General features: G+C 55.3%; 1 protein-coding gene across 2 annotated transcripts; it reads left to right on the plus strand.

Annotated features, from left to right (window-relative positions):
• Positions 1-316: 316 nt before the first annotated feature.
• On the plus strand, positions 317-21,450 carry SERINC2 (serine incorporator 2). Of its 2 annotated transcripts, none has more exons than XM_059376970.1 (10): positions 317-370; positions 12,134-12,295; positions 13,045-13,238; positions 13,670-13,749; positions 14,140-14,277; positions 14,991-15,160; positions 16,860-16,950; positions 17,263-17,404; positions 19,716-19,934; positions 20,884-21,450. In XM_059376970.1, the coding sequence occupies exons 1-10, from the start codon at positions 317-319 to the stop codon at positions 21,017-21,019; spliced, it is 1,386 nt and encodes a 461-aa protein (XP_059232953.1). In that variant the 3' UTR covers positions 21,020-21,450. The 2 variants fall into 2 exon arrangements, with proteins under 2 accessions (XP_059232953.1, XP_059232954.1); XM_059376971.1 differs by lacking the exon at positions 317-370 and adding an exon at positions 2,901-3,027.
• Positions 21,451-27,037: the final 5,587 nt, after the last annotated feature.

Below are 27,037 nucleotides of genomic sequence, written 5' to 3' on the forward strand. Positions count from 1 at the left end.
CAGGTTTCTCTCAATGGGTATAGTTTACGTGGTATAATGTAGTTGAAAGAAAGGCAGTGATCCTGAATCTCAACCTCCAGTGGGGCTCAGAGAGGCTGGGTGACTTGCCAAGGTCATGCAGCTGCTGACTCTGATCTCGCCTCTGGAGGTGTGACAGAGAGAATGACTCTGGTCCTTGAAGGAGGTTCAAGACTGGGAGACAGGTAGGTGGGATAGGCAAGATAGAAGTAATGAAGCCACTTTATCTACCTCCTCTTTCATCTCTCAATAATCCCCTGAGGTAGCTCGAGCAAACACTATGGTCTCCCTTTTACAGATGAGAAGCGTGAGGCTGAAGGAGGAGGAGTCGTCACCGGGACGAGGCAACCCGGTAAGTTATCTGCAGCTCGGTTGGCCCCTCCTTGTAGGGTGCCATGGGGGCCTCAAGAGGCCTCGACGGCCCCTTGCTTAGGTCTTGGGGATCTTGGGCGGGGTGGCATCAGGACAAGGGCAGTGCGATGCCTTGCTCTGGAAAACTGTAATCTAAAACCAGGTGGGGGGCGCCTGGGTTGCTCAGTGGGTTAAAGCCTCTGCCTTCGGCTCAGGTCATGATTTCAGGGTCCTGGGATCGAGCCCCGCATCGGGCTCTCTGCTCAGCAGGGAGCCTGCTTCCCCCTCTTCTCTCTGCCTGCCTCTCTGCCTACTTGTGATCTCTCTCTCTCTGTCAAATAAACAAATAAAATCTTTAAAAAAAATACTTGAGATCCCATGAAACCCGTCCTCCCTTGAGACAACTGCCTATTTCTTCCAGTGCTTTCTTGATGTTCCCAACAGCTCTGGGAGGTTAAGCAGGATAAGCATCTCCATTTCAGGGGAGGGGAGGGAGGTGAAGTGACCCCCAGGATGGCTGAGGGTAACAGAGGCTCTGATAGAAGAAGAGTCTCAGCTATGGCTTGTCTTGGTTTTGGGTGCTTTCTCCTGGATCAGGCCATGGGAAGGGAAGCGGCTGAGGAAGGAAGAGTCTGGCCCTTGGGGCACAAGTATCAAATGATGCTGAACTGGGTGGGGTGGACGGCTGTGGGAAGGGTCCCTTTAGACTGTGTGGTGGCATTGCAGACGCAAAGGATTTCTGGAGAGAGGAGGACCGTGGATGGGCTGTTTTGGGATCAGACCATTGGTCACAACCAGTTGAGGAAACTGGGCTTGGGGCGGAGGTTCAGACATGCATTCATTCCGCAAGACCACTTCCCGTGTGCTGGGCTTGGTGCTGGACCCAGGTCAGGGGAGGGGTGGCCAGACTTGGACAGTCCCTGCGTGACTCCTCGAGAATAGAGAATAGGTCTCTAATAGAGAATAGGTCTCGGACTAGGGAAGGACCGCACCTATTCTTGCACAAAGAGAGAATATCTTCCACTCTGTTTTCCAAGAGAGGCTGTGGGACGTCAGGGACAGGCCTTGGGTTCCAAGGTCAAGGCCAGGCCAGGTGATCGTCTAGCTCTGCCCTTCTGACCTGTGAGCAACAGAAACAGCAACCACAATAATCACAGCCAATGTTGATTCAGAGCTGGGCTTATGGGAGGCATGTCACTTTACTTTGCGCCTCAGTCTCCCGATCTGCAAACTGGATGGAGTGGGGAATGAATCTCCTTCTTAGGGTGATTGTGGGGTTTGGATGGGACCATGTAGGTGAAGGAGTTCGGCACCTGCTCCAGCTTTCTGGTAACTTGAGTTATTTGTAAGACTGTAACATAGGTCCATGTGGTAGAGACTCAGGGAAGTTGGAGGATATTCATTCCTAATGGGGCCAGGTAGTGGTTTGGGGATAGCAGTGGTTCTCTTCACTAGGATATGGGATGTGAGCGAGGCTTCCGGAGGCAGAAAGCCGGGGGTGGGTGGTAAGGAGAAAAAAAGGACTTTCCAAGGGGAGGGCATCATGTGGACAAAAGTGGGGAGGAAGGAAGATGTAGGGCGTGTTTGTAGAACAGTCCTGGGCACAGTTAATAGCCTGGCTCCATGAATCACCCAAGGGGCAGTCAGGCCGGATCTCTGGCCCCAGGGCCAGCTGTGAGGCACTTAGACTTCCTGCCCTAACATTATCTGTCCAGGGTTGAGAGAAGAGAGGGCTGGAGGGTAAACTGAGAATAATTACAGAGCCCCGATTCTGGGTCTCCCTCACCTACCTGTATGGGGCAGTTGGCTGGGAATGTGACCCACCCACCCTTCTGACCTCCTTAGCTTAGCTGGGGGCCAGCGTTTGGGCATCTCTGGGGAGCAATAAGCCAGCCAGCAGGAATGGCTCAGGGGAGCGTGTGGACCAAGACAGGAGTCAGTAGTTCTTGAAGAAGGGGTGGGTGGAGGGAAGGATGGCTGAAGGAGTGTGAGGCCAGGGTGTTAGGAGAAACAGGGATGATGAGGAGCTCCCATTTGTCAGGCATTTACTATGTGTTGGAACAGCCCCATGAGGTGGGTATCTTCGTTTTACAGATGGGGAAACTGAGGCTCCGAGAGGTGAAGTGAATTGCCCAAGTTTCTTTATCAGATCATGCACCATACAACACCTATGTATTGGGTGGCGGCTCTACGCCAAGGAGTTTGGGGTGACCATCACCTGGCTTCTGCCCCTTGTGTTGTAGGGTCGCGCTGTGGCCTCATTGGGGTTTGAACCCAGGTCTCGGTATTTCCAAAACCTCGCTTTGTAACAGGGCTTGAAGCCGGGGCAGAGTCGGGTACCGCTGCACGCCTCACATGGCTGCGGGAGTCCCAGGCCAGGTCACTTTCCCTACCGGTCTTTCCGGGCACACCTGCCCCAGGTGAGTCCCCGGAGGCTCCGAGCGTCGTCGGAAAGCTGCGAGAGGCTTCGGCAGGTGGGGCGGGGCGGGGCGGGGCGGGGGCGGGGGCGGGGCCCGCCCGGGACGGGGCGGGGCCAGGACCGGGCGCCCGGAGCCCCAGCAATCCCGCCGCCCGCGCCCCGCACCCCGCACCCCGCGCCCTGTGCCCCGCGCCGCCACCATGGGGGCCTGCCTGGGGGCCTGCTCCGTGCTCAGCTGCGTGAGTCCTGACCCACCCGCGCGCCGCCCGCTCCTTCTTCGGCCCCGCACTTTTGTCCCGTCTTCTTCCTCCACATAGTTTCTTCTTTTTCCTTCCTCCAAACTTGTCTTTCTGGGCCCGCACCCCGCCACCGCGCCCCTCGGGTCCCCCAGTCCCTCGGTCCTCCCACCCCCATCCCGGACCAGCGGGCGCCGGGGACAGCTGGTGTCCGGTGCTCGGGTTACCGCGGGGGAGGGGTTGGGGCGCGCCCGGGTGGCGGGGCGGGGGGAGGGGCGGGCCTTGGGAGGGCTCCCCTCCCGGGGACTGGGGAGACTGAGGCCCAGAACCCCGGCTGGGGGTGCGCGCTGGGGCCCCACCTCGCCCAACTTGGGGACATTTTCGCCGTCTGCCTGTCGTCTCTCTCAGACGTTCTTACTTCTTTGTGTGGTCCGCCTAGTCCCTGCCCCACTCTGCAGTGTCTTTTTCTGTCCCTCTGGCAATCCGTCCGTCAGTCTGTCTCCCGGCCCGCCGACCTCAATTTGCGCATTTATATTTGTCGGACATTTGTTTCTGTCCATTTGTTTATCCCGCTCTCTTTGTCCGTCCGTGGCTTCTCCATCAGTCATTGCCTGACGGGTGTCCGTCTGTCCTATGGTCCAGCCTGTCTTTCTGCATCCTGGTCTCTGCCTCTTTCAGACTAGCTCACTCTAAGTCCTGGGGACTTCCCCAGTGAGCCCAAGCCTTTAGGCCCGGGAGCCTGAAATGGGGGTGGAGAGGAAGCCCCTATCCGCCTTCCTAAGCAACGCTTGAGTGAGATGGGTTTGGGTTGCCAACTGCCAGCAAGCCCAGCTCTGGCTTGGAAGACCCAGGAATTGAGGGAGGCTAGAGTGTGCGGGTGGTGGTGGTGGTGGGGTACTGCTTTGGGGCTGCAGCCAGCAAAGGGGAGGAGCTGGGAGGCCCTTTTTCCTTTCCCTCTTCCCAGCCCCCTCTCCTTTCCCTCTTCCCCTCATTAAATCTGAGGTTCATTCAGGCAGCTCCCTCCCCCTCTGCCCTACACAAAGAGAAGCGGAGAGAAGAGGGGGGTCTGGTGGCTGCAAATCTCAGGACTTGCTTTCCTTTGTCCCTGATTCCTCTGTGTGTGTGTGTGTGTGTGTGTGTGTGTGTGTGTGTGTGTGTATGGGCTGTAGGGTTGGTGAGCTTAGGGATCTGGAGATTACTTTGCAATCATTTTCTGAGAAAGATGTATGCACCAAGAGGCTCTAGAGTGGGCCCCTGGACTCTCTTGTTCGCTATGGGCCTCCATTTACCTACTTGTGAAGCATGTGTGCGCATGTGTGGGCCCATGCCCACAGGAATGAAGAACGGGTCTCTGAGATTCCTTTCTGCCCAGCGAATTCTAGGTTTGGGCTGGGTCTGGCCAGGAAGGGTTTGCTTCCTGGTAGGGGAGAGAGCGCTTCCTTGAGGTTGACCTGTTTTCCATTTGGCCAGGCTGGCCTGGGAGTGGTCCATGTGGAGAGGCTGAGAGGCCACTTGCCAATTCCCTGTGCCTCTGTCTCCCTATCTGCCTCCTCCACGGTTCTGTTTGAGGGAGATGGAAAAGTGCCCCACCTACTTACTGGCCACGGTGAGTGGCACTATTGTAACCTCCTGGAGAGTGGGTGGAGAATCCCTTTGCAACCTAAGTTGGCCACTGAGTCATGGAATCTTACAGCGCTGGGACCAGAAGGCACCTGACAGGCTGGCTCAAACCCTCAACAAACTGTGGCTCAGAGAGGTTAGCTGACTTCCTGTAGGTTGCACAGACAACGGATGGGAAGCTGGACAGTCAAGATTAAAATCTGATTCGTGGTCCAGGCTTCCGCCCACACCTTCCCTCCCTTCATATCCCCGGTGCCTGAGGGACAGCGCTGGTCCAGGGTAGAACTGGGAGGTCCACTTAGTGAGTATCTAATGTCTGCAGGGGACCTGTCCCTCCTTTCAAGTGGCCTCCCTGGGGCTCCTGACCTCAGACATTTACTGATTTCCTACCACATGCCAGGCACTGTGCTGAGCCCTTGCCGTGCTGTCTGGTTGGTTCTCTCGCCTGCCCTCTGACACAGTCGCCTTATCTCCGTTAATGATACCAATAGCAGCCACGACCAGGGTGTCCTCATTCAGGACCCGGTGCTGTTCAGTGGTGGCACAAGCCAGCGTGTGGTGAGCTCTGTGTGTGTGTCTTCTCGTTCACTTTAGCCACAGGCCCGGTGAGGCAGTTCTCGTGATTCCCATTTCACAGAAATGACAGACAAAATGACAGACAGAAATGATCCAGACAAAACTGGATCAGAGAGGGAAGGTGATTTCCGCACAGCCACGCAGTATTAAGTGGTACAGTTGGGTATTACTGGACACTGATAACCTATTTCAGGGGCGCCTGGGTGGTTCAGTCAATTAAGCAACTGACTCTTCGTCTCAGCTCAGGTCTTGATCTCAGGGTTGTGAGTTCAAACCCTGTGCTGGGCTCCATGCCCAGTGTGGAGCCTACTTAAAAAAACCAAAGAAACAACAAATCAAAAACAACCTGTTTCAACAGAGATGTGCACCATAGGAGAAAAGTTCTAGTAGGGGGTTCCTGGGCATCTTTGGGGGAACATTCTGGAGTCTGTGGATCTAGGGAGAAGACTTCCAGGCATGACCCATTTGCATCTGCCCATCATGCCTTTCAGTCAGCATTTGTATTTGGCCAAGGGTAAGCCCTGGCTCAGAGGAGGTAAGATGGGCCCATGATGCAGTGGGAGTCACCAGGCCAGCCGACACTTGGTGGCCTAGACGGTGAGCAAATGCCTAGGGAGGGCCTTGTCTAATATCTGAATGCCATTGGATCTGTCTGTGCTCTGCATTCAAGGGAGCATGGAAGGGCAGAGGATGGGACTCAGATCCTGACGTGGCCTCTCCCCGGCTGTGTGACTGCGGCCACAGTCCCCTCACCCCTCCCTCAGGGGCAGAGAGTGAAGAAGTGGAGAGAGCAATGGTGCTCTGTGTGGATTAAGTGGGATGGAGGGGGCACGCTGACATACTTCGCACGAAGCTGGCCTGCAGTGGCCGCTGTAAGCATCCTGAAGTGAGAAAGTGCTCCAGATCACATTCGAAGAAGTGGGGGACCAGGGACACTGGGACTGACGGTAGACCTGGGCTCTGAGCCACTTCACTGCCCTGCCCAGCAGCCCATCTTATGTCTGAGGAAACTGAGTCCCACAGCAGGGAAAAGAGACCTGTCTAAGGCTCTCCTGCAAGCTGGTGGCTATGCCCAGACTAGGTCATCTATTAGTGCTGCCCGCGGTGGTGCGTGTGCCCTGAGTAGTTCGGGGGGCCGACTGCTTTTCTGCTGGGTTTCCTCTGTTCCCCGGTTGGCTTGGCCAGTATTGGAGCTGTTCACAGAGTCTGCAAGGTGCACCCCATCCCAATTTGTCCCAATTGTGACAAAATGTACGTCACATAAAAATTTACCACTTTAGGAACACCTGGCTGGCTCAGTCAGCAGAGCATGTGACTCTTGCTCTCAGGGCTGTGAGTTTGAGCCCCATGCTGGGTGTAGAGATTACTTAAAAATAAAATCTTTAGGGGCGCCTGGGTATCTCCATCAGTTAAGCCTCTGCCTTCGGCTCAGGTCATGATTCCAGGATCCTGGGATGGAGCCCCACATCGGGCTTCTTGCTCGGCGGGGAGCCTGCTCCTCCCTCTGCCTGTCGCTCCCTCTGCTTGTGTTCTCTCTCTCTCTAGCAAATAAAAAAATAAAATAAAATAAAATATTTTAAGAAATTTGCATTGTAACTTTTGTTTAGTTTTCAAGAAGCTTGTAATTTATTTCATGACATATATATGATGTACCATGACATATTATATATATCAAATATATGTGTATGTGTGTATGTGTGTGTGTGTGTGTGTGTATTTATTTATTTATTTGTTTGTTTGTTTGTTTGTTTTATGGTTATCAAGGGCGCCTGGGTGGCTGCCTTAGGCTCCAGTTGTGATCCCAGTGTCCTGGGATCGAGGCTCTCTGCTCGGCAGGAAGCCTGCTTCTCCGTCTTCTACTTCCCCTGCTTGTGTTCCCTCTCTCTCTCTGTGTCTCTCTGTCAAATAAATAAATAAACCTTCTAAAGTTTTTAAAAAATACCTATTGATTTTCATGATATTGAACTGATATCATCCCAAATGAACGGTAGTATCCAAAAGGGGAAATATTGTGGATTGAAACACACAAGAAAAGCTCTAGGCTCTGCCTCCTTTTCCTTGGCGTCTGTTCTGCTAGCTCGCTCTCCCTGTTCCTAGAGGTACTGGGCACCGCCCCCGGCATCTGTCTTCCATCTGTGGCCGAAGCGGTAATGCAGATCTGATGCTCCGCTTCTCCTGCGTGATGCTTGCTCATTGCCTTCAGGAAAAGTGCAGACTCCTTGGCGCGGCCCGTAGAGACCTTGGCCAACACTTGCATCAGCCTTCTGCCTTCTTCTCTTGATAGCTGCCCCTAAGAGAGTGTTTCTTGCAGTTTTGCCCGTGCTGTTGTTCCCTTTGTAGGAACATTTCCCTCTTCCTCACCTGGCTGACTTCTTACCTTTCCTTGAAAACAGATCCCTCCTTTTTCCCGATTGTGGTAACATACACATAACATAAAACGGACCATTTTAACCATTTTTAAGTGTGTGGTTCAGTGGCATTAATTACATTCACGTTGTTGTGAGAATATCTCCACCATTCATCTCCAGAACTTTCTCATCCTCCCCCAATTGAAACTTGCTACCCGTTCATTGATAACTCTCCATGCCCCTCTCCCCAGCCCGTGGAAGCCCCCAGTCTACTTTCTGACTCTGTGAATCTGTCTGCTCTAGGTCCTCATATCAGTGGAATTAAAGGACATTTGTCCTTCGGTGTCTGGTTTATTTCATTTGCCACAATGTCTCCACAGTCCATCTGTGTTGTAGCAGGTGTCAAAATGTCCTTCCTTTTTATTTATTTATTTATTTATTTATTTTGACAGACAGATTACAAGTAGGCAGAGAGGCAGGCAGAAAGAGAGAGGAGGAAGCAGGCTCCCCGCTGAGCAGAGAGCCCAATGTGGGGCTCGATCCAGGACCCTGGGATCATGACCTGAGCCGAAGGCAGAGGCTTAACTCACTGAGCCACCCAGGCACCCCCAAAATGTCTTTCCTCTTTAAGGCTCATTAATAGTCCCTTTTATGGGTATCCCACACTGTGTTTATTGATCATACATCAGTTCATGGACACAGGGGGGCCTTCTTCTACCTTTCGACTATTGTGAATAATGCTGTTATAAACATGGGTGTGCAGGTATCTGTCTGAGTCCTTGCTTTTGACTAATACCCAGAAGTGGAGGATCAGTTTATTTATTTATCTTTAAGATTTACTTTGTTTATTTGAGAGAGAGAGAGGAGCACATGCACACACAGAGCAGAGGAAGAGGGAGAAGCAGACTCCCCGCTGAGCAGGGGGCCTGACGCGGGACTCCATCATGACCTGAGCTGAAGGTGGGCACTTAACCAACTGAGCCACCCAGGTGCTCCTAGGTCAGTTTATTTGAAACAAAACAACTTTAAACTGTGGCCCCAACCCTAGCAGCCTCCCCTGCCTTCCTGGTGCCCGAGGAATGGTCCCGAGAACCCACATCCCTGGCTTTCGGGGCAACCAGAAGAGAGTGTGAGTGATCGGTGACAGCCTGTTCCCACCAGGCCAAACCGCACATGGTTCCAGAGCTGTCCAGCTCGCCTCAGGGGGTGGTGAGCTTCGAAGGCTGCCTTCTGGGTGATTCTTCATTAGAGATAGTCCAGACCAGATGAATGCCAAGGAGACTTGCAGCCTGAAAACTATAAGACTCAGGGCTTTCTAAGAGCTGATTCCCCATTCCAAGAACCAGCTACTGCGAAACCATGCCCCGTGTTTCGGTGTTGCTCTGTTGCTGCTACTCCCCTGAGCCCCGTTGGGGGCGGGAGTGTAATCTTAGCACAGGACCAATGTCATGTCTGCCTTGGCCTTTCACCTTGTGTCATAAATGTTAGTCTGTGTTGCCCTGTGTCCCGGTGACTTGTTTCTTTCCTGCCCCTGTAACGTTCCATGGAGTAAAGGGACCACCACGGGCCCCTAGCACAGGACATGTAGGTTATTGGCAGTCTCTTGAGATTCTAATAAGCTCATAAAACCCAAAGCTTTGTGCCTATTTTGGTTTTTCGTCTTAATCTAAAAATTTTCTCTTTTAACAACAAAATCAGCTTTATTGAGGTAGAATTGATATTTCCCTATACTTTGTTACATGTACCCCTCTAAGTGTTACCTACAGGTCTGTAGCACTTAGTGGAGATCCCTTGTAGGGACCATGATGTACGGATGGGCATTTAGTTATTTTAAGATCCCCCCTAGTACTTTCTAGGTATGAGCAGTGCCACAGTGAACTTGTGTGCGTGTATGTGTGTGCGTATGCACGCGTCTGCCCTTACCCCTGGGGGCTGGTACTTATGCAAGAGGAGGTTCTTGTAGGAGGGATGCCTAGGGGAGCAGAGACTGGGTCAGAAGGCATGAGCGATTCCAGGGATGCGTCAACAGCCGCTGGTGGGGGCGGGGGTGGGGGCTGCTGTGTGTTTTTCTCTCCCTGACCTCCTCTCTCTGGCTACTTGCCCTTGGAAATCCTGAGGTTGCGGATGTCAGGAACACCTGGCTTTTGATCTCCAAGAATCAGGGTGAATTGAAAGGCTAGGCTCCCCGAGGGCCATGGGGCCGTTTTTCTTATGTGTCAAATGTCTCAGATTGAAGTGGTAACAACTCAGAACCAGGCCCTGACTTGGGCACTTTAACAAATGGTTCCCAAGACCGTGCTCGTGGGCTACTGTGGGTTTCCTCTGGCAGCCGAGGGGTTGTTTCCATCCCTGGGATATTTTGAAATTAAGTAAGACTGCCATCAGTGAGCTAGTGGGCCCTTGATACAGACGGACATGAGCTTGAACCCCAGCTCCTTGGCTTACCTGCCCTGTGACCTTGGTCGTGTCACTCTTCCGAGTCATTTTCCCCCTCTATAAAGCGGGACGTCAGTGATGGGGTCATGTAGATAAGGGGCTGACCGCGGGACCCAGCAACTCCTAAAGGGATGCTGTCCCTCTTCTTGAATCTTAGTACTGCTGTCCTCTTGCTGGGTGGCTCTGGCATCATCTTAACTTCTCTGATCTTGGTTTCCTCATCTGTAAAACGGGGCTGATCGCTAGTCTGTCTCAGAGCCAGAATGTTCTTTACGGTTTATAAAATACGTTTCTGGCAGTTGCTTATCCCTTCACCCCCAAAAGGCAGTCAGGGGTGGAGGGCAGGGCTTGGGGTGAGAGCTGCAAGACGTAACCAGGAGTTGCTGGGCCAGTTAGGATTTGAACCATGAAGAGGAAATTCATTCTGCCGGTGTTCCATTTAGCCACCATGTTGTACTTGGCCTTGTAGGTGAGAGAGATGGGTAACAAGGAACATTTCCAGGGGCGTTTCTGCTCTTGGGAGGAAGGGAAGGGGAGACGGGAATGCAGCTACACCTCAAGCAGAGTGTGTCGCACACTTTGAGACCATTCCAGAAAGTTGAATGCCGCAGGGTCTCTGAGGAGGAAGGTGCCCCTTTCAGCCTGCCCTCCACTGAGGCGGTCATTCAGCGTAAGCCTGTTCCTGTCCCTCCTAACTTCAGACCCTCGATGGATGCCCTCTGCTTCTAGGATCAACCCCAGGGCTCTGCACATGGCGGCCCGGCCCCGCCAGCCTGGCTGACCTCCCCACCTGCCACTCGCCATCTGCCCCCAAAGTTTTGGCCACAAGGGGCCTCTTTCTCTTCCTCCATCGCCCAGCTCCTGCCCGCCCCAGAGCTGCCCTCTGCCTGTGCTCCCTCTGTCTGGAACACTCTTTCTTCCCCCTGCTTGGGGGAGGGCCCCCTCATTCTTCGGCTCAGCTCAAATGTCACTTCTTCAAGGAAGGGACCCTGCATCCCCAGTCTGAAGTAGGCCCCTGTCAGTGACACTCAGGGCAACAACGACCATGACCGGGGGAATGGTTGTTGGGTGTCTTTCCTGAGAGCTCTTGACTCTTACATACCTGGGTGAAGAGCTGGGGTGGTCTCAGGGGAGAGAAACTGGTGACCGGATGTGTTTGCATGTAGGTCCCCTCCCCAGAGGGGTCAGTCTGTTTTGGGATGCCAGCTGGGAACAGAGTGGCCTCACCAGGCCCCACATGATTTCAGCTGGCCCCAGGGAGGGTAGGGGCTGATGGCAGCTTGGGCAGCGAGCTGGGAGAAGGGGAGGGGCCAATGGGGGGAGGGGAAGACCGTCCCTGCTGTCCGGGACAGGGCCAACCCCAGAGCAGGAGATCTCAGCCCCTCACGACTCTGTCTTCCATTCCTTCAGCACATGGTTATCCCAGGCCGACTGTTCCTTGCGGACTTTACATGTGTCTGGGTCCACGCCAAACACGTTACATTTGTTAGTCCATAATCCCTGAGCTCCTGTTGTGAGCCAAGCTGGGTCTACACAGCGAACCAAACCCCGGGCCCTGGCGGAGCTCACATGCTGGAAACAGGAGGTGGACAAACATGAGTTAAACGAGAAAGCCAGTCCCAGGGAGAAACGCTAAACCGCGAGGGGGGAAAAGAAAGCTGGAGTGTGTTGTAATTTAAAATTCCTGTGAAAAGTTGATACTGTTATGATTCTCATCTTATGGAAGAGGAAACTGAGGTTCAGAGAGGTTGAGTGAGGTGTATAGGGCCACTGCACAGCTTATCCATGTTGGAGCTGGTCTGGAGCGGTCCATCCATCCATCCATCTATCCATCCATCCTTCACCACGCTGCCTCCCCCTACCCAAGAAAAGCGTGACCCAACCTTTTCGAAACTTGGTTTCCTTGGAGCCCTTTGGGGCTTGAACCTTCGATGGGATCATGTCTGAGGAGGAAGAGGGCGCCCCTGCCTGGTCCAGGGAGGGCAGGCTTGGCAAAGATCTGGAGACATGGAGAGGGCAGGTAGAGGGTGCTCCTGCTTGGCTGGGGAAGGGGAAGGGGGAGGAGGAAGAGGAGAGGAGGCAGGGAGTAAGGGGACTGTCCCCCCACCATGGCCCTGTCCTTCCCACAGGTGTCCTGCCTCTGCGGCTCTGCCCCCTGTGTCCTGTGTAGCTGCTGCCCCTCTAGCCCCAACTCCACCGTGACCCGTCTCATCTTCACGGCCTTCCTCTTCCTGGGGGTCTTGGTGTCCATCATCATGCTGAGCCCCAGCGTGGAGAGTCGGCTCCACAAGGTGAGGGGTCCCGCGGCAGGCAGGGGGTGGGGCAGCCCGTGGGACCCAGCTTTCAAGTGCAGGCCCAGTGCTCCAGGCCTGGGGTGGAGGAGGCATGCGATTTGAGGTCCCAGCTCATCGAGAAGGCTGGGCAGGAGTGTCCCCGGGGGTGGAGATGGGGGCATTTCTTCATGTAGGGAGGAGAGTTTGTTTCTCATAAGCCTGGGGTCCTTTGGAGAATCTTATGGACAATGGATCATCATTGTCCCCCACCTGGGCCGTGCTTTTCCCTCCTTAGTTCTCGAGCCCTGTTTGGGGTCCTCAGTCTTTCCTTCATCCCAGCATCTCAGAGCCTGACACAGGCCCGGGGCCGTATTTGGGCCAGTGGCTCTGACATTTCAGTGTACGGGGAAGTGGGAATGCCCTTGGGAGTGTGCTAGAAATGCAGACTCTCGGACTGCACCTCAAACACTGGTTCTGTCTGAGAAAGCCCTGGAATCTCACCTTCCCCTGGAGTCCCCGGGGGTTCTGGCGTAAGTGGTGGGGAGAACACTCAGTCCTGCTTCCCACAGTGCCGTGCGGTCCAGAGGCCGTGGGGGCGACAGCAGGGAAGCAAGCAGAGAGTCACGATCTGTCCCCAGGGGCCACTCACAGGACTTCAGCCCCAGGGCTGGGAGGGGGTCCAGATGGCAGGGAAGTGGGGAGCCTTGGCAGAATTGGCCCAGGGTTCTGCGGGCAGGGGGCCTTCACGCTGCTCTGTCTCCCCACAGCTGCCGTGGGTGTGTGAGGAGGGGGCCACAACGACTCCCGTCATCCTTCAGGGCCACATCGACTGTGGCTCCCTGCTCGGCCACCGCGCCGTCTACCGCATGTGCTTTGCGACGGCGGCCTTTTTCTTCCTCTTCACCCTGTTCATGATCTGCGTGCGCAGCAGCCGGGACCCCAGGGCTGCCATCCAGAACGGGTGAGGGCACCCCCCCCAGCCTGCAGCCGGGACCCCCACCGTAGTTTCTGCCCCTGACCGGTCTCCAGCGGTGTCCGGGCCCTGCCCCAGACTCAGGAGCCACCAGAGCACCGCGATCAGCTCATTTAGCTCTTTCCACTTCTCAGATGAAGAAATACAAGTCAGAAAGGGTGAGAACATGCTTAAGGCCACACAGCACTTAAGTGACACAGTTGGGACAAGAACCTGGGTGGCCACCATCGCTCTGACTTAGTCCTTCCCTCTGTCCCTCAGGGATTTTTCTAGGGCCGGGGCAGACTATGCTCATCAGACCATCAGAAAACCCCTCTTCACTTGCTCCAGGACCCAGGACCTGCTCTTGGGGGTAGGGGTTCTGGGGGCCAGCCCTGGTCCCCTCCCCCCACTTAGTGCCCTGGTCTATCCCCCAACAGATTTTGGTTCTTTAAGTTCCTGATCCTGGTGGCCATCACCGTGGGCGCATTTTATATCCCTGAGGGCTCCTTCTCCAACAGTAGGTGGTCTTGGTGGGAGGGCCTGTGTGGGAGGTGGTCCCAGGAGGGAGGTGGGGTCTCCAGAGGGAGGAGCCCCGGTGAGGGTTGCGCTTTGCCTCCGTACACAGACCTCAGGCTGCTGCTGGCTGGGTAGGAGACAGCGCTCTGGTGCTTGGCCACATGGCCTTTGGGCGATATGGCGGTGGGCTGGGGGGCAGGTGGGTGGGGCCAGCCTCACCCCTGCCCCATGCCCTGCCATGCTGCCTCTTCGCACATGCCTAGGGGGTCCCTGAGAGCATGGATATTGCTACTTCCCAGGCTCCCCAATGCAGGGCATGGCATAAAGCCTGGCTCTCGGGCTGCCTCCCCACTGCCTCGCCCCCTCACCCCTGTTCCCTCTCCCCACGCAGTCTGGTTCTACTTCGGTGTCGTGGGCTCCTTCCTCTTCACCCTCATCCAGCTGGTGCTGCTCATCGACTTCGCTCACTGCTGGAACCAGCGGTGGCTGTGCAAGGCCGAGGAGTGTGACTCCCGGGCCTGGTATGCAGGTGAGCGATGTCCGGATGTCGTCATAGCCTGAGCAGCAGTGGGTCCCCAAGCTGGAGGAAAGCCTCAGGGGGCATCTGGAGTGGCCCATGTTCTGGGGCAGCAGTGGAACCCACTGGGCCTGATGGAAGGAAGGGGGGATGTGTGTGTGGGCAGGGGCAGCTGGTCCTGGGGTGACTTTGGGGGGCGGTAAGAGGGGAGCCGGACTGGAGAGAGGCCTTGGTGGGGTCTAGTTCAGTGGTTCCTGCAGGATGGGCCTCACGCAGCCAGCCCAGACCAAACGGAAAAACACTGGGTCCCTGAAGCCCTGGGGGCAGAGCAGGTCCCCGCTCAGCTCCATTTCCATTCTCCTGTGCTGACCAAGGAGGAGGGCTCAGTGAGGGGCCGGTTAGGTTTCAATGCCTCTCGAAAGCGGCCAGTCTCTACGATGAGAGTGCTGGGCTTCAGCGGGTCCCTGTACGGCCAGGGGACTTTATGAAAGACTCTTGTGTTCACTGTATTTCTTTCCATGGTTAACTTATTCATGGCAAATGAGTCCTTTTAGTTCAAGATGGGGCCACAGCTCATCCAGGCGCTGGTGAGTGACGGACACTGATATCATTCCTCCATTGAGGAAGCCGAGGGCCCACACATGGGGCTTCCCGACAAGCCCCCCTCGAGGGTGGGGGGGTCTCTATGCCTCCTGACCCGGCCTCTCGCCACCTCTCCTGCCCAGGCCTCTTCTTCTTCACCCTCCTCTTCTACACGCTGTCCATCACAGCCGTGACATTGCTGTTCATCTACTACACTCATCCCGGCACCTGCTACGAAGGCAAGGTCTTCATTGGCCTCAACCTCACTCTCTGCTTCTGTGTCTCCATTGTCGCTGTCCTGCCCAAGGTCCAGGTGAGTCTGCTTGTCTCTGCCCGTCCTGACGCCGGGCCCCTTGGTGTGGGGGGACTTCTGGTAGGAACTTGGGGGTCTTGGGGAAAGGCCATCAGTCATAGAGGCTAAGGGTGTGGGCTCCCGAGTTGGCCTCCTTGGCTTCGAGTCATAGCTTTCATGGCTACTTGCTGGGTGTCCTTGGGTAAGTGCCTTACCCCCTCTGTGCTTCTCTCTTCTCCCATGTAGAAATGAGGGTAATACCTACGCTTTGGAGTTATTTGCAGGATTGAGATAGAGTTTGTGAACCCAGAGAACAGGGCCTGGCCTATAGATATCTATCAGGTATTAACTATTGTTATCCTTGTTGTCTTTATGGAAATCGGGAGACCCTTAGGGAGGATCCCTGTGTGACATCTCCCAGATCCCCTCAGCAAGCGGTGTTGGGAGGTGCTGTTGCAGGCCCCAGTCCCAGACCCTCTGGCATAACGGGTGGGCCCCCCAGGTCATCGTGAGCTCTTCAGCAAGAGAGCCCTATGAGCCCAGCAGTGCCTCACGGTTGGGGATGAGATCTCAGCCCACTGGGGGTTTCACAGGTAGCCTGGGGAGCCTTTGAGGGTCTTTAGCAGAAAGGTGGGGAACCTCCCTTCTCATCTGAGCCTCTATTTCCCGGTGAGAAAACTGAAGCCCAGAGAGAGTGATGCCTGTGTCCCAGCTCACACAGCAATCAGTATTCATTCAGCGACGACTTCCAGAGCGCTTGCTGTGTGCTGGGCTCTTGGAGATGTTGGGATGTAGCTGTGAGGAGAGACTAACAACAGCTCCATGCCCTCTCCTGTCACGTAGTCCGGGCATCACCATCATCCCCACTTTCCAGACCAGTAAGGGGAGGCTGAGAGGAGGAGAGAGACACGCCTGAGATCACACAGCTTGGGGGGCGGGGGGTGAGCCAGGGGGCGGCGCTGGCAGATTGGACCCCGAGCCTGCGCTGCTTATCCAAGTTTGGATTCCTGTTTCCAAGCGTGTGTGTGGTGAGGGTGGGGAAGAACAGCTGGCAGGAGACGAGGCCAAGGGAGATAATTTGGGATCCTACATGCTATGTGGGAAATAAAAGAGAGTGGGCAAAGGTGGGGGGGGGCGGCAGGGAGGGGAGCGGGTGCTGCCGCGGGGGTGAGGGTGTTCGGGCCTCACTGAGAACGCCCAAGCTGAGGCCTGAAAGTCAAGGAGAGGCTGGCTGTGTGGAGACGTTGGGGAGGACCATGTCAGGGAGTGGGCACAGCGAGTGCAAAGGCCCTGAGGTGGGAGAGGGTTTAGTGGGTTCTGTGGACAGAGAGGAGGCCAGCTTGGCTGGAGCGCAGTCGGTGGGGAGGAGCTTGCTGGCGGGGGTGGGGGCAGGTGGAAACGAAGGCAGGAGCAAAGCAAGGAGGGCTTTAATTCAGAATGTGAACGGGTGCCGCTCTGGGGCGGCGTTCTCAGAGGGGAGCGACAGGGATAGTCTGTTAGAGAAAGAACGAGGACTCCACCTTTGAGTGGGCAAGGTGGGTGGTGGGTGGGTGGTCCAGGGGTTGTGTTCTCCTGAGGGGTGTGGGATGGGATGGCTCTAGGGTGGCGGGGGCTCCTGAGGTCCCCCGGTGTGGTGTGAGCGAGCTAGGTGCAGGTGGGGCGCCCCCACCCCCCCGCCCCAGGTCTGACGGGGCTCTTCCTGATGGACCGCTCTTACCAGGAAGCCCAGCCCAACTCGGGTCTGCTGCAGGCCTCGGTCATCACGCTCTACACCATGTTTGTCACCTGGCTTGCCCTGTCCAGTGTCCCCGGTGAGTACAGGCCTGGGTTTGGGGAAGCCTGGGCTCATTCCTGGGTCAGCAGAAGGTTTCCAGCAGGGTGGGGACCCTCACAGGTGACAGGGACATCTCAGCCCAGCCTGTACCCCCTCTTAGTCCTTCAGGGAGGTAGGAGGACCCTAGCTGTTTCTGGAACTCTTTTCTCTGTCGCTTGTCTGCCAAGTGCTGTCTGTTGCTGGGATTTGGATGGTCAGTTGTATGTCTGTCTGTTCATTCGGGTTGGCTCTCGACCCTTCCTCAGACCTGGCCTACAGGGGCTGAGGGGGACCATGCTCCCATCTCTAGACCAGAAATGCAACCCCCACCTGCTGACCCACTTCGGCAACGGGACGATCCTGGCGGGCCCTGATGGCTACGAGACTCACTGGTGGGATGCCCCGAACATCGTGGGACTCATTGTCTTTATCCTGTGCACGCTCTTCATCGGGTATGGGGGAGGCATCTGACTTCTGGGGGAGCATCATACTCGCCTGAGCGTGCGAGTGAGGGGAGGACATGGGAGCCCCGACACCAAGGAGGAAGGCGCCCTTAGCAAACACAGGTCCAGCCCTGTGCTCGTGCAGAATGGAATCTCTCTGAGGGTTCAGCATGACTGGGCAGCAGGGGCATGGTTGGATGCTGCCTCCTGGCCCAGAGCCCTCTTCTTGCACACCAGCCTGGCATGTGTCCAGCTCAGTGGGGTGAAGGCACCTCGGGGCGGGGAGGGGGGACCAGGGAAGAACCTGGACTGCGGCCAGCAGGGGTGGGCTGTGTCACTCACCTGCTGTGGGGTCTCAGGGAAAGTGGCTTCACCTTTCTGAGCTTTTGTGATGATGGAGGATGGTAACCTCCAATGCCAGGGGTGATGGGGACCCCACAATGTCACCTGGGAGAGGGCAGCTCAGACTGAATAGCACATAACAGCTTTTTTTTTAAAGGAGCCTCTTAGCAAGGGCTTATCAGTGTGGACTCTGGAGCCAAACTGCCTGTGTTTGAACCTGGCCATACCACTTAGCAGCGGGGCGATCTTGGGCAGGTCCCTGCACCTTTCTGTGCCTTGGTTTGCTTATCTGTCAAACAAGGATAAAAATAGTCCCTACTTCGCAGGGTTGTGGAAGGGCAGTCGATGAGTTAGTATGCATAAGGCACTTAGAAAAGAACTTGGCAAGTAGTCGGTGCCAAATCATTGTTTGCTTTTATTGCAAGTAACTGGGAGAGTTTGCACAGCTGGGGGGCAGCAAGTGAGTGGCTGTTGTGGGGCACTGCGGGGCCCACGGCCGGCGCTGCTCTCCATCCCTGCATGGCTGCCTGGAGGAGGCCTCTGCCCAGTTCCCCTGCCCTCCCAGAGTCGTCCATCCATTCCGGGCAGGGCATGTTTTCTTCTAAGCAGCACACCTGTCTCCCAACATTCTGAGGCTGTTTCATATTTTGTTTCGCCCTTTTTTCAAAGCTTGAGGAAGTCACGCTTTGTTGCCTCATTTGATGGTTTTCTCAACCAGGGAAGACCCAGATCCCCTCCCTGTACAGATAAGGAGACGGGAGGTTCAGGAGGAGCGGCCCCCTGTCTGAGCCTGCATGGTGGCTGCAGAGCCCCCAGACTCAGAGTGGCACCCCTGCTGCTCCCCAGACTCACCTCCCTGGACTGTGGTCACGGGGCTGTGCCTCTGAGAGCCCAGGGGGCTTAAAAAAATGTAGTGCTTTTTTAAGTTTTATTTATTTATTCAAGAGAAAGAGAGAATGCAGGAGGAGGGGCAGAGGGAGATGGAGAGAGAGAATCTCAGGCAGACCTCCTGCTGAGTGCAGAGCCAGACACAGGGCTCGATCCTGCAACCCTGAGATCGTGACCCGAGCCAAAATCAAGAATAGGACGCCTAACTGACTGAGCCACTCAGGTGTCCCCTTAGCACACAGTTCTTAAAACCCAGAGAGCAAGGAAGCAGGTGCAGCCACAAGGACAGGGACCACTGAGGACGGCTGCCGTGTCCAGCCGTGTCACCAGGACCTGGGCTCCCAAGCGCTGGAGATCCCCATGATGTCTGATGATGACAGGGGTCAGGGGAAGCTCCGCGGGTGACTTCTCAGCATGGTGGGATGCAGTCCCCATCTCCTTCTGGGTCACTTTTTTTTCCCAAATGTGAGTTGGATTTTCAGAATTGCCCGTGTGTCTCACTCTATTAAATACTATTTAAAACATTAAGACCTCATTACAGAAATGACCAAAAAAATCATTACTGCTGGTGGGTTTTTTTTTTTTTTTATCATAAACATGAAGAAAGGGGACGTCATTAGTAAAACTACTCTAGAAGGAAAACAAACTTAGTGGCAAATGAGTACTCTTCATTATTAATATGGCCAGTGAATGCTGTCCTGGGGATGGTCCCTTGCAGTACTCAGTACATATTTTCGGGATTGGCAGTCGGACAGCCCGAATAACAGCGCCTGTTTCTCTAGTTTATACTCTGTGCTGGGCACAGTGCTGAGGGCTTTACCTTATTACTGCTCCTGGCAGCTCTACAAGGGAGGTACTGTAACCCCTCATTTTACAGAGGCTCAGAGAGGTTAAGTGTCTTGCCTAAGGCCACACAGGAAGTGGAAGTGGTGTTCAGAGTCAGAGCAGTGAGTGGGTGGGCCCAGAGCCTCACCACCAGGTCACCAGGCCCCAAGGGCCTGGAACCACCATGCCCACCCTTAGGACCAATGCCATGGCTCACGAGGCCCCCGGGGGCTTCCTCCCTGTCTCTCCCTTCCCTCCCCGACAGGCTGCGCTCCTCGGACCACCGGCAGGTGAACAGCCTGATGCAGACAGAGGAGGGCCAGTCGGCGCCAGAGATCATGCAGCAGCGGCAGGTGGTGGCAGAGTGCCGGGGCCAGGCCTTCGACAATGAGCAGGATGGCGTCACCTACAGCTATTCCTTCTTCCACTTCTGCCTGGTGCTTGCGTCCCTGCACATCATGATGACCCTTACCAACTGGTACAGGTACACGAACCCAGGCCGGGCATGGACTGTGTGGGCTGTGGAGAGGCGTGGGCGCCGCATACATCCTCTCTCCTCCCCCACGCCCCTCCTTCTATCCCGGCTTCTCCTGATGCCTGCGGCAGGTTTGGCCACAGAGGGGTCTGTCTGGGACCCTCCGCAGAGTCTGCACATCCAGGCCCCAGCTGCCAGGCCAGTCTGCTCAGTGGCTTGTGCCTTCCCTAAGTGCCTGAGATAGGGTGTTGGGGGGGCGGTTACAGGAGGGGATGCTGGTCCTGTGCAAGGGCAGATGAGGCTTACAGATCAAGAGTATAAGGTCAGAGTTGGGATTCATGACTCTCGGAGGATGAGGATTTAGAGTGTGAGGTTAGAATCGGTTACAGGGTCAAGAATAGGAGTCCTGAAGTCAAGGGTTGGGGACTGGGGCCATATAAAGCCACAGATTTGATTCTTCTGGTTAGAATTGGGGTTAGCAGGCTATAAAGCCAGGATTGAAGTTGTCAAGTCACGGAACTAAGATCAGAGTAACAAGGTCAGGGCTCAGGACTGGTGTTACAGAGTCAAGGGTCGGAATTAAGGTCAGAGATATCAGAACTTGGTCTTAAGGTCAGGGTTCAGGGATGGAGTTATAGGATTGAGGGTCAGAGTCAAGGTTGGAGGTCAGGACTAAGGTCAGGAGCTCTGGGGTCCCAAAGGCAGGGACCAGGAGTCAGGTATTAATATTAGAGTCTAGGACTGGGGTCAGTGTTGAAATTGAGGTCAGCGTCAGGTCTGTGGTATTAATCAAAAGCCACATTTAAGGTCAAAGACAGAACCAAGGCCTAGTATCAAAAATATCAGAGATGGGGGGGCTAGAGTTACAGAGTAAGAGCCAGAGTCGAAGTCAGGAGTCAGAACTGGGTCGTAGGGTTAGGACCAGGACTGAGGTCACTGGGACAATGGTGTGTTCCAGACCCGGCGAGACCCGGAAGTTGATCAGCACGTGGACCGCCGTGTGGGTGAAGATCTGCGCCAGCTGGGCGGGGCTGCTCCTTTACCTGTGGACCCTGGTGGCCCCTCTCCTCCTGCCAAACCGGGACTTCAGCTGAGGCGGCCCGCCCAACTGGTGCCTTGGGGCTCAGGGAGTCAGCCACGCTGAGCCCCTACCCCAGCCCACCTCCAGGACTTGCTCTGGAGCTGGGCCCCCTGTTCTTAGTGCCTTTGGGGATAGGGAACCTCAGACCCAAACCTGAGCCCCACCTTCCCACTGCCTCCAGACCACAGAGCTGCCTCTTCCTTACCCTTGTCCCCCATCCCCTGCACTCGCCCTCTTGGGAAAAAAGGGGCCCTTATTTTCAGGCTCTCCCGGAGAGGGATCCTAAGGAGACAAACCCTCAGAGCCACTCCCCAGGATGGGGTCCCCAGCACTGAGGCCCCAGGTGGCGCTGACCACATCCCCCAGGGTGCGCCGCCCCCTTCTGGGACTCTGTGCCTTACTGAGTCTCCACAACTTTGCGCAATAAAGCAGCTAATGTATGTACCTGCCCGTGTCCTGTGCCCCCCACACTCGGGCGCGGCCACCATGCCTTCTGGGGCCAGTGTGGGGGCAGAAACAATGTCAGAGCAGAGGAGGCCAGATGAGGGACCCCAGACTCTGTTCTGTAAGGCCTGGAGAGCCTTGGGGCAGAGGAAGGGGAGACTACAGGGGAAGGAGGATAAAGGGAGCCTGGGGGCCAGGAAAGGCACTGCAGCAGTGTCCACATGGTGGGTGGTGAGGCCAGAGTCAGGGTGGAGTGGAGAGTTTGGTGGCTGATGGGACCATCTTCATCGTCCTGCCAGTGCCCGCCCTGAGCTCCCGTCCATCTCCATTCCGCCGCCAGGGTCCTACTCCTTCTTCTTGCCAGAGCCATAGTCCTTGTCACCAGCTCTGGGCCAGGTGCCTTGGGGAATGCAGAGAAGAATCTGACCCAGCCCCAGACTTAGTGCATGGTGGGACGTGCACTGGAGTCAGCCGAGTGGGTCTGGATCCGGTGAATCTTGGAAGCTGTGGGGCTTGTGTGGGTCTCCAGGCGAGTCCTACCCCTCTGGGCACTGGCGGCTCACCCTTCAGTGGAACGGATGCCTCCCGCTGCCGAGCTGCTGTGAGGCATGGATCTAGCAGCCCGGCGGGTGCCCCATAAACACCATGGGTTCCCGTCTCTGAAGGCGCATAGTAATGCGGCGGGAACAACAGGCTCCTAACTGTGGCCCCAGAGCCTGGTCCTGACATGGTGGCTGCCCACAGGCCATGCACCCCCTCTATTTGCGGGTGTGACTAATAGATAGGACGTGACTGGGTTTGCTGGGTGCTGGGGGTGTGGTGGCCAGGGACACAGCCTGTTTCCAGGGAGCTCGTGGGTCACAAGGGCTGTGGGGGTGCCCGGGCTATACTGAGGGGAGGCCTGCCAAGGGCTGGGCATGAGGACAGACATCCTACAGAATGAGTGGGCACCAGCCAGCTCTAGAGGAATGAAAATGCTCGAGGCAGAGGGGCCAGCATGCGAACAAGAGAGAGTGGGGCGTTCCAGGACAGTGTGGAGTGCGGGGTGGCTGGTCATCGTGGAGCGTGCAGGTCAGGAGATGCTGAGCTGAGAGGTGGGCGGGGACCCAATCACACAGGCCTTCGAGGGCCAAGGCGAAGAGACCAGATGTTACCCTCAGTGCAGAGGGGAGCCGTGGAAGGTTTTGGAGCAGGGTAGAAGCAGTGAAGGTGTGAGGTAATCATTCTGGAAGGCTTCAAACAGAGCAGTGACATGGTCCAGGTGGTATTTTAGAAGGATTTCCCTGAATGAAGGGGAGGGTTGGTAGCTGGGACAGGTGCCAGGGCCCGGGAATGAAGAGAAGGGGTGGGGTGGGGGCTAGGGGAGGGGCAGAGGATGTTGTCTCTCAACCCTGGGACAGATCCTGGGGAAGGTCTTGGCCCTGGGTGCGTTTGAGGCCAAGGAAACCCTCTCCATGGAGCAGCCCGAACCTCCTGTCTTTCCTCCTTTCACCTTTGGGAGAAAAAAGCCCACACCATGCTCCTGATAACCTTTTTGTTTTTAAATGAATTTGTAGAAGTGAACTATTTTGTCCTGCTTTTGTACCATGTTGCTCTACAGTTTTCAAAGTATTCATTCAACAAACATGCACTTAGCATGAGTTCTGGGCCAGGGTCTAGGCCAGGGTGGGCCTAATCGGGAAGGAGGCGAGGCCCGGCTGAAGAGTCTGAACTCCCGGTGAAGGAGTTTCATGTCCCAAGTTGGAGGTCACCACCTCTGAGAAGCCACCTGGATTTCTCCCAAATAGGTCAAAGGGCCTCCCCTCCCCTGATGTTATTTCCCCAGTGGCCATTCAGTCCCCCAGTCAGGCGGTGGTCACACTCACTCACCTGGTGGGCATTGTGGTGGAGGTGGGGGCGGATGTCAGGGCTGACTGCTGCCCACCCAGGGGCCTGGCTGCAGGGTCTGGCCTGCAGAAGGTCTGGCCTCTTGTCCCCTGCTGCCCAGCACCATGGCTTCCACATGTCCTCCCTCCCACCCCTCCCCCCTTTCTCTCCACCTTCCTCCCCACCCCTTCTTCCTCCCTCCTCCACACCCCCCTCCTTTCTCACCTCCCATCTCTTTTCCTTCATACGCTCTCCTCCCTGGGCTCTCTCCCCTCTCACTTTCTTTTGTCACCTCCTGTCTTTCATGGGTCTGTGGGACAGGCCCATAGGACACCGCCCTTTTTGAGGGCTAGTCCCTGACAGGCAGGTCTGTGACAGAGAAGGGCTTAGCTCTGGACCAGACTGTCGAAGGGCTCTCTGGGCAGAGCAGGTATGAAGCCCACAGATCAGTGTGGGGACTGGAAAGCTCTCTGGGCTCAGCTCCAGTCCTGTGTGCCCCACCTCGCTTCTGTAAAATGGCAACAGTGGCGGTTTTGTAAACCATAAAGCCTGGTGCTTGGCGGAGCCAGATGATGCGGTTAACCAGCAGACATGCCTCATCCCCTCTCCCTTTCTAGCCAGTATCACGAAGGCTGGAAAAGTCAAGGGGTCCCTCTGCAGCTTCCTGGAGAGCAGTGGGTACCTCATAACGAGCCCACTAATGGCATCCGAAGGAGAAGGCTAAGGGGCAGTTCCAGGAAAGGGGCTGTTTTTCTTCTTTGGGGGGGGGGGCTGCTCCTTCTCCCCTTTTTCTATCTTAACACGAATGAGATGGCTGGGGCTACAGCAGCTATCTTGGGACAGTGAGGCAACAAGCTGGAGGGTGAGAAACCAACAAGGTGAGGACCTAGTACAGAGAACTGGAAGGGCTCTGGGTGCTTGACGTGTCCTGCTGGGCCTGTCCCTGCGCTTCTGTTATGTGAGGAAAACAAATGTCAATGTGTTTCAGCCCCTGGTGGTTGGGTATTAGTTCCTCGCTGCTGAATGTATTTCTGATATGACATGTGAGATGATCATTAATTTCAGCAATGATAAAAATAATAAACTAGAGAAACTGGTCTCCATGACTCAGGACTATTGGGTGGCAAGAGTATAGCACACACATGCAGTATCCATGTATATATTTGGAAATAAATATGCATTTATATAATACACATATGTTTAGTATCAGGAGAAACTGACAAGATAGTTTTTTGAGATAGTAAATTTTTTTCTCCTTTAGGAAACACACAGGAGAAGAAAGTTCTAGATCTCCCTGCCTTGGGGGAGTTTTGAGGAAGTGTGGGAAGCAGGAGAAGGAGGTTACTTGCAAAATAACTTCCCCTGCTAGCTTTGGCAACCAAAAGCCCAGTCTGTTGAGAAGCTTCTGGGCAGTGGGGGAGGGGCAGTGAGAGGGCAGCCGAGGTGCCTCCTGGAGGGAGAGGAGAGAGAAAGAGCGAGCCTCTGTAGGAACTTGATGAGAGATGGGCCATTTCTCCGAGACCCTAAAGAAGTTCTCTGTGAAGAAGAAACAGAAGGTTGTGGGTTCCCTGAGCAAGGGTGGGCACCCCAGTTCCTGCTGAGTTAGGGGAGCTGCTCAGGCCTGGGGAAGGAGGTGTCTGGGGGAATGGAAATTCAGTTTCCACCAGGCAACAGGTCTCTCCCACTCTGCCGCTGTCTCATGGCTCTATGTGACCCCATAGAGGTCACATATCTTGGAATGGACCCCGAGTGTGCTGGGGAGGACAGTGAAGAAGGGCTGAGGTTGAATTTCCTACCAGCCTGGAGGGATGGGGCTTTGGATAGAAAGTGAGATGACGTAAAACAAATGAACAGGTGCTGTTCATGGCACACGTGTGCACTGAGCTTCATACCCACTTGGAGATCATTTTATAACTTAGTTTTTTTTTTTTAAGATTTTATTTATTGGGGCACCTGGGTGGCTCAGCGGGTTAAAGCCTCTGCCTTCGGCCCAGGTCATGATCCCAGGACCCTGGGATCGAGCACCGCATCGGGCTGTCTGCTCAGTGCAGACCCTGCTTCTCTCTCTCTCTGCCTGCCTCTCTGCTACTTGTGTTCTCTGTCAAATAAATAAATAAAATCTTTAAAAAAAAAAAAAGATTTTATTTATTTATTTGACAGACAGAGATCACAAGTAGGCGGAGAGGCAGGCAGAGAGGTGGGGGAGCAGGGGCAAGCAGGCTCCCTGCTGAGCAGGGAGCCTGATGCGGGGCTCAATCCCAGGATCCTGAGATCATGACCTGAGCTGAAGGCAGAGGCTTAACCCACTGAGCCACCCAGGCGCCCAAGATCATTTTAGCTCCAAGGTGTGTTCATGGCCGACAGTACAAGAGTGCGAAAAGCATTCACCTGCTTCACTTCTTCAAGCAGCAGCAAGGGAGCCTCCTGAATGAATATTCTCTAAGTCACTTGACTGATCCTCAGTTGGTGGGCATTTATATTGTTTTCAGTGGTTTTCTTTCTTCCGTTCCATTTTGTTTTGTCTTTGCTGCCATCAGCTGTTGTGTCGATTCTGGAAGCTTGTTGGGTTGCACGAAGGGCATGGAGCCCAGAGCCAAGGCCCTTTAGGTTTTGACCTTGGCTTTGCACCTAGCTGCTGTGGCCTCTCTGGGTCTCAGTTTCCCCACCTGCAGAATGGGGCTGATAGTAGCCCCCGCCCCGTGGGACGCTGCCATGGTCAGGAAAGGCATGTCTTTAAAGGGCTTGGCACCATTCTGGGGCCAGAGTGGGGGTCCCCAAGAACCATGACTCCTTCCTTTCTCTGGCTGTCAGTCCTCAGGAACTGAGACAAAAGGCTAGGCCAAGAGTTGAGGTCGCCTTAGCCTTCTCTCGACCTCCAGGGACGCCAGCCCTTGGCTCTGCTCAGGGTGGGCGTGAATGATGGTGGCAGGAAGTGGGGACGAAAATAGTAACAGGAGCCAACATGTGGTGAGTGGCGGGTTCCTGGGTATCCAGCCTGGAAGAAGGAGCTTTGACCCCTAAGCAAGCCTGTTAGTGCACAGAACAGGAAATCTGTTAGGGAGGAGGAAGATGGAGGCCCTGACCACCCCCCCCCCCAGTCTCCCCTACCCCACAGTCTAAATCAACCTCCCCATTTTCCTTAGTGCACTCTGTTTCTCAGCATAGCCATCATTACTGGGAGCGATTCTGTGTCCTTTGTGTGGTTTTCCCTGTATCGTCTGACTCTTCCTAAAGTCAACAAGGGGAGAACCTCCCCTCATTGTTTACAGTATCCCTGGTGCCTAGAACAGAGCCTGATAAAGAGAATGTGCTCAGTGAGAGCCGCATTAGTTGACTGACTGACTATGGCAACAAATATTAGTTGTTTCTGGAACAGCCATGGGAAAGCTCAGGGTCTGGAGGGCTTGTCGCCAAGTAGGAGGGAGAGATGTCCTGGGCTGGGTCAAGAGGCCTGGTGGCTCTTACTGAGATGTGCAGGGTCAGAAGAAAACTCCAAGACGTGGCTTTGAACCTAAGACCTACGGTAGGGGTGAGGCCTCCCCATGGCGGGGCATGGCAGAGGCTCTGCAGTGAGAGGGCAGGTCCGCTCCAGAGCCCAGGAGCTGCCGCCTCATGGTGAGGGGCGTGGGCAGAGGTGGGAAGGCCCAGGCTATGGTGTCCAGACCTTGCAGACTGCAGACTTGCAAGTACAGCTGGTTGGGCCTTTTCTGTCTTTTAAACA

The sequence above is a fragment of the Mustela nigripes genome, chromosome 14 (assembly GCF_022355385.1).
Source record: "Mustela nigripes isolate SB6536 chromosome 14, MUSNIG.SB6536, whole genome shotgun sequence".
Lineage (NCBI taxonomy): Eukaryota > Metazoa > Chordata > Mammalia > Carnivora > Mustelidae > Mustela > Mustela nigripes.

Bases quoted from the DNA above. Each gene is read 5' to 3' on its own strand.
- SERINC2 (XM_059376970.1), top strand. From the start codon at position 317: ATGAGAAGCGTGAGGCTGAAGGAGGAGGAGTCGTCACCGGGACGAGGC. The intron at 13,750-14,139 runs GTAGGTGGTCTT...CTCCCCACGCAG, and splicing joins TGAGGGCTCCTTCTCCAACA to TCTGGTTCTACTTCGGTGTC. The intron at 14,278-14,990 runs GTGAGCGATGTC...TCTCCTGCCCAG, and splicing joins CTCCCGGGCCTGGTATGCAG to GCCTCTTCTTCTTCACCCTC.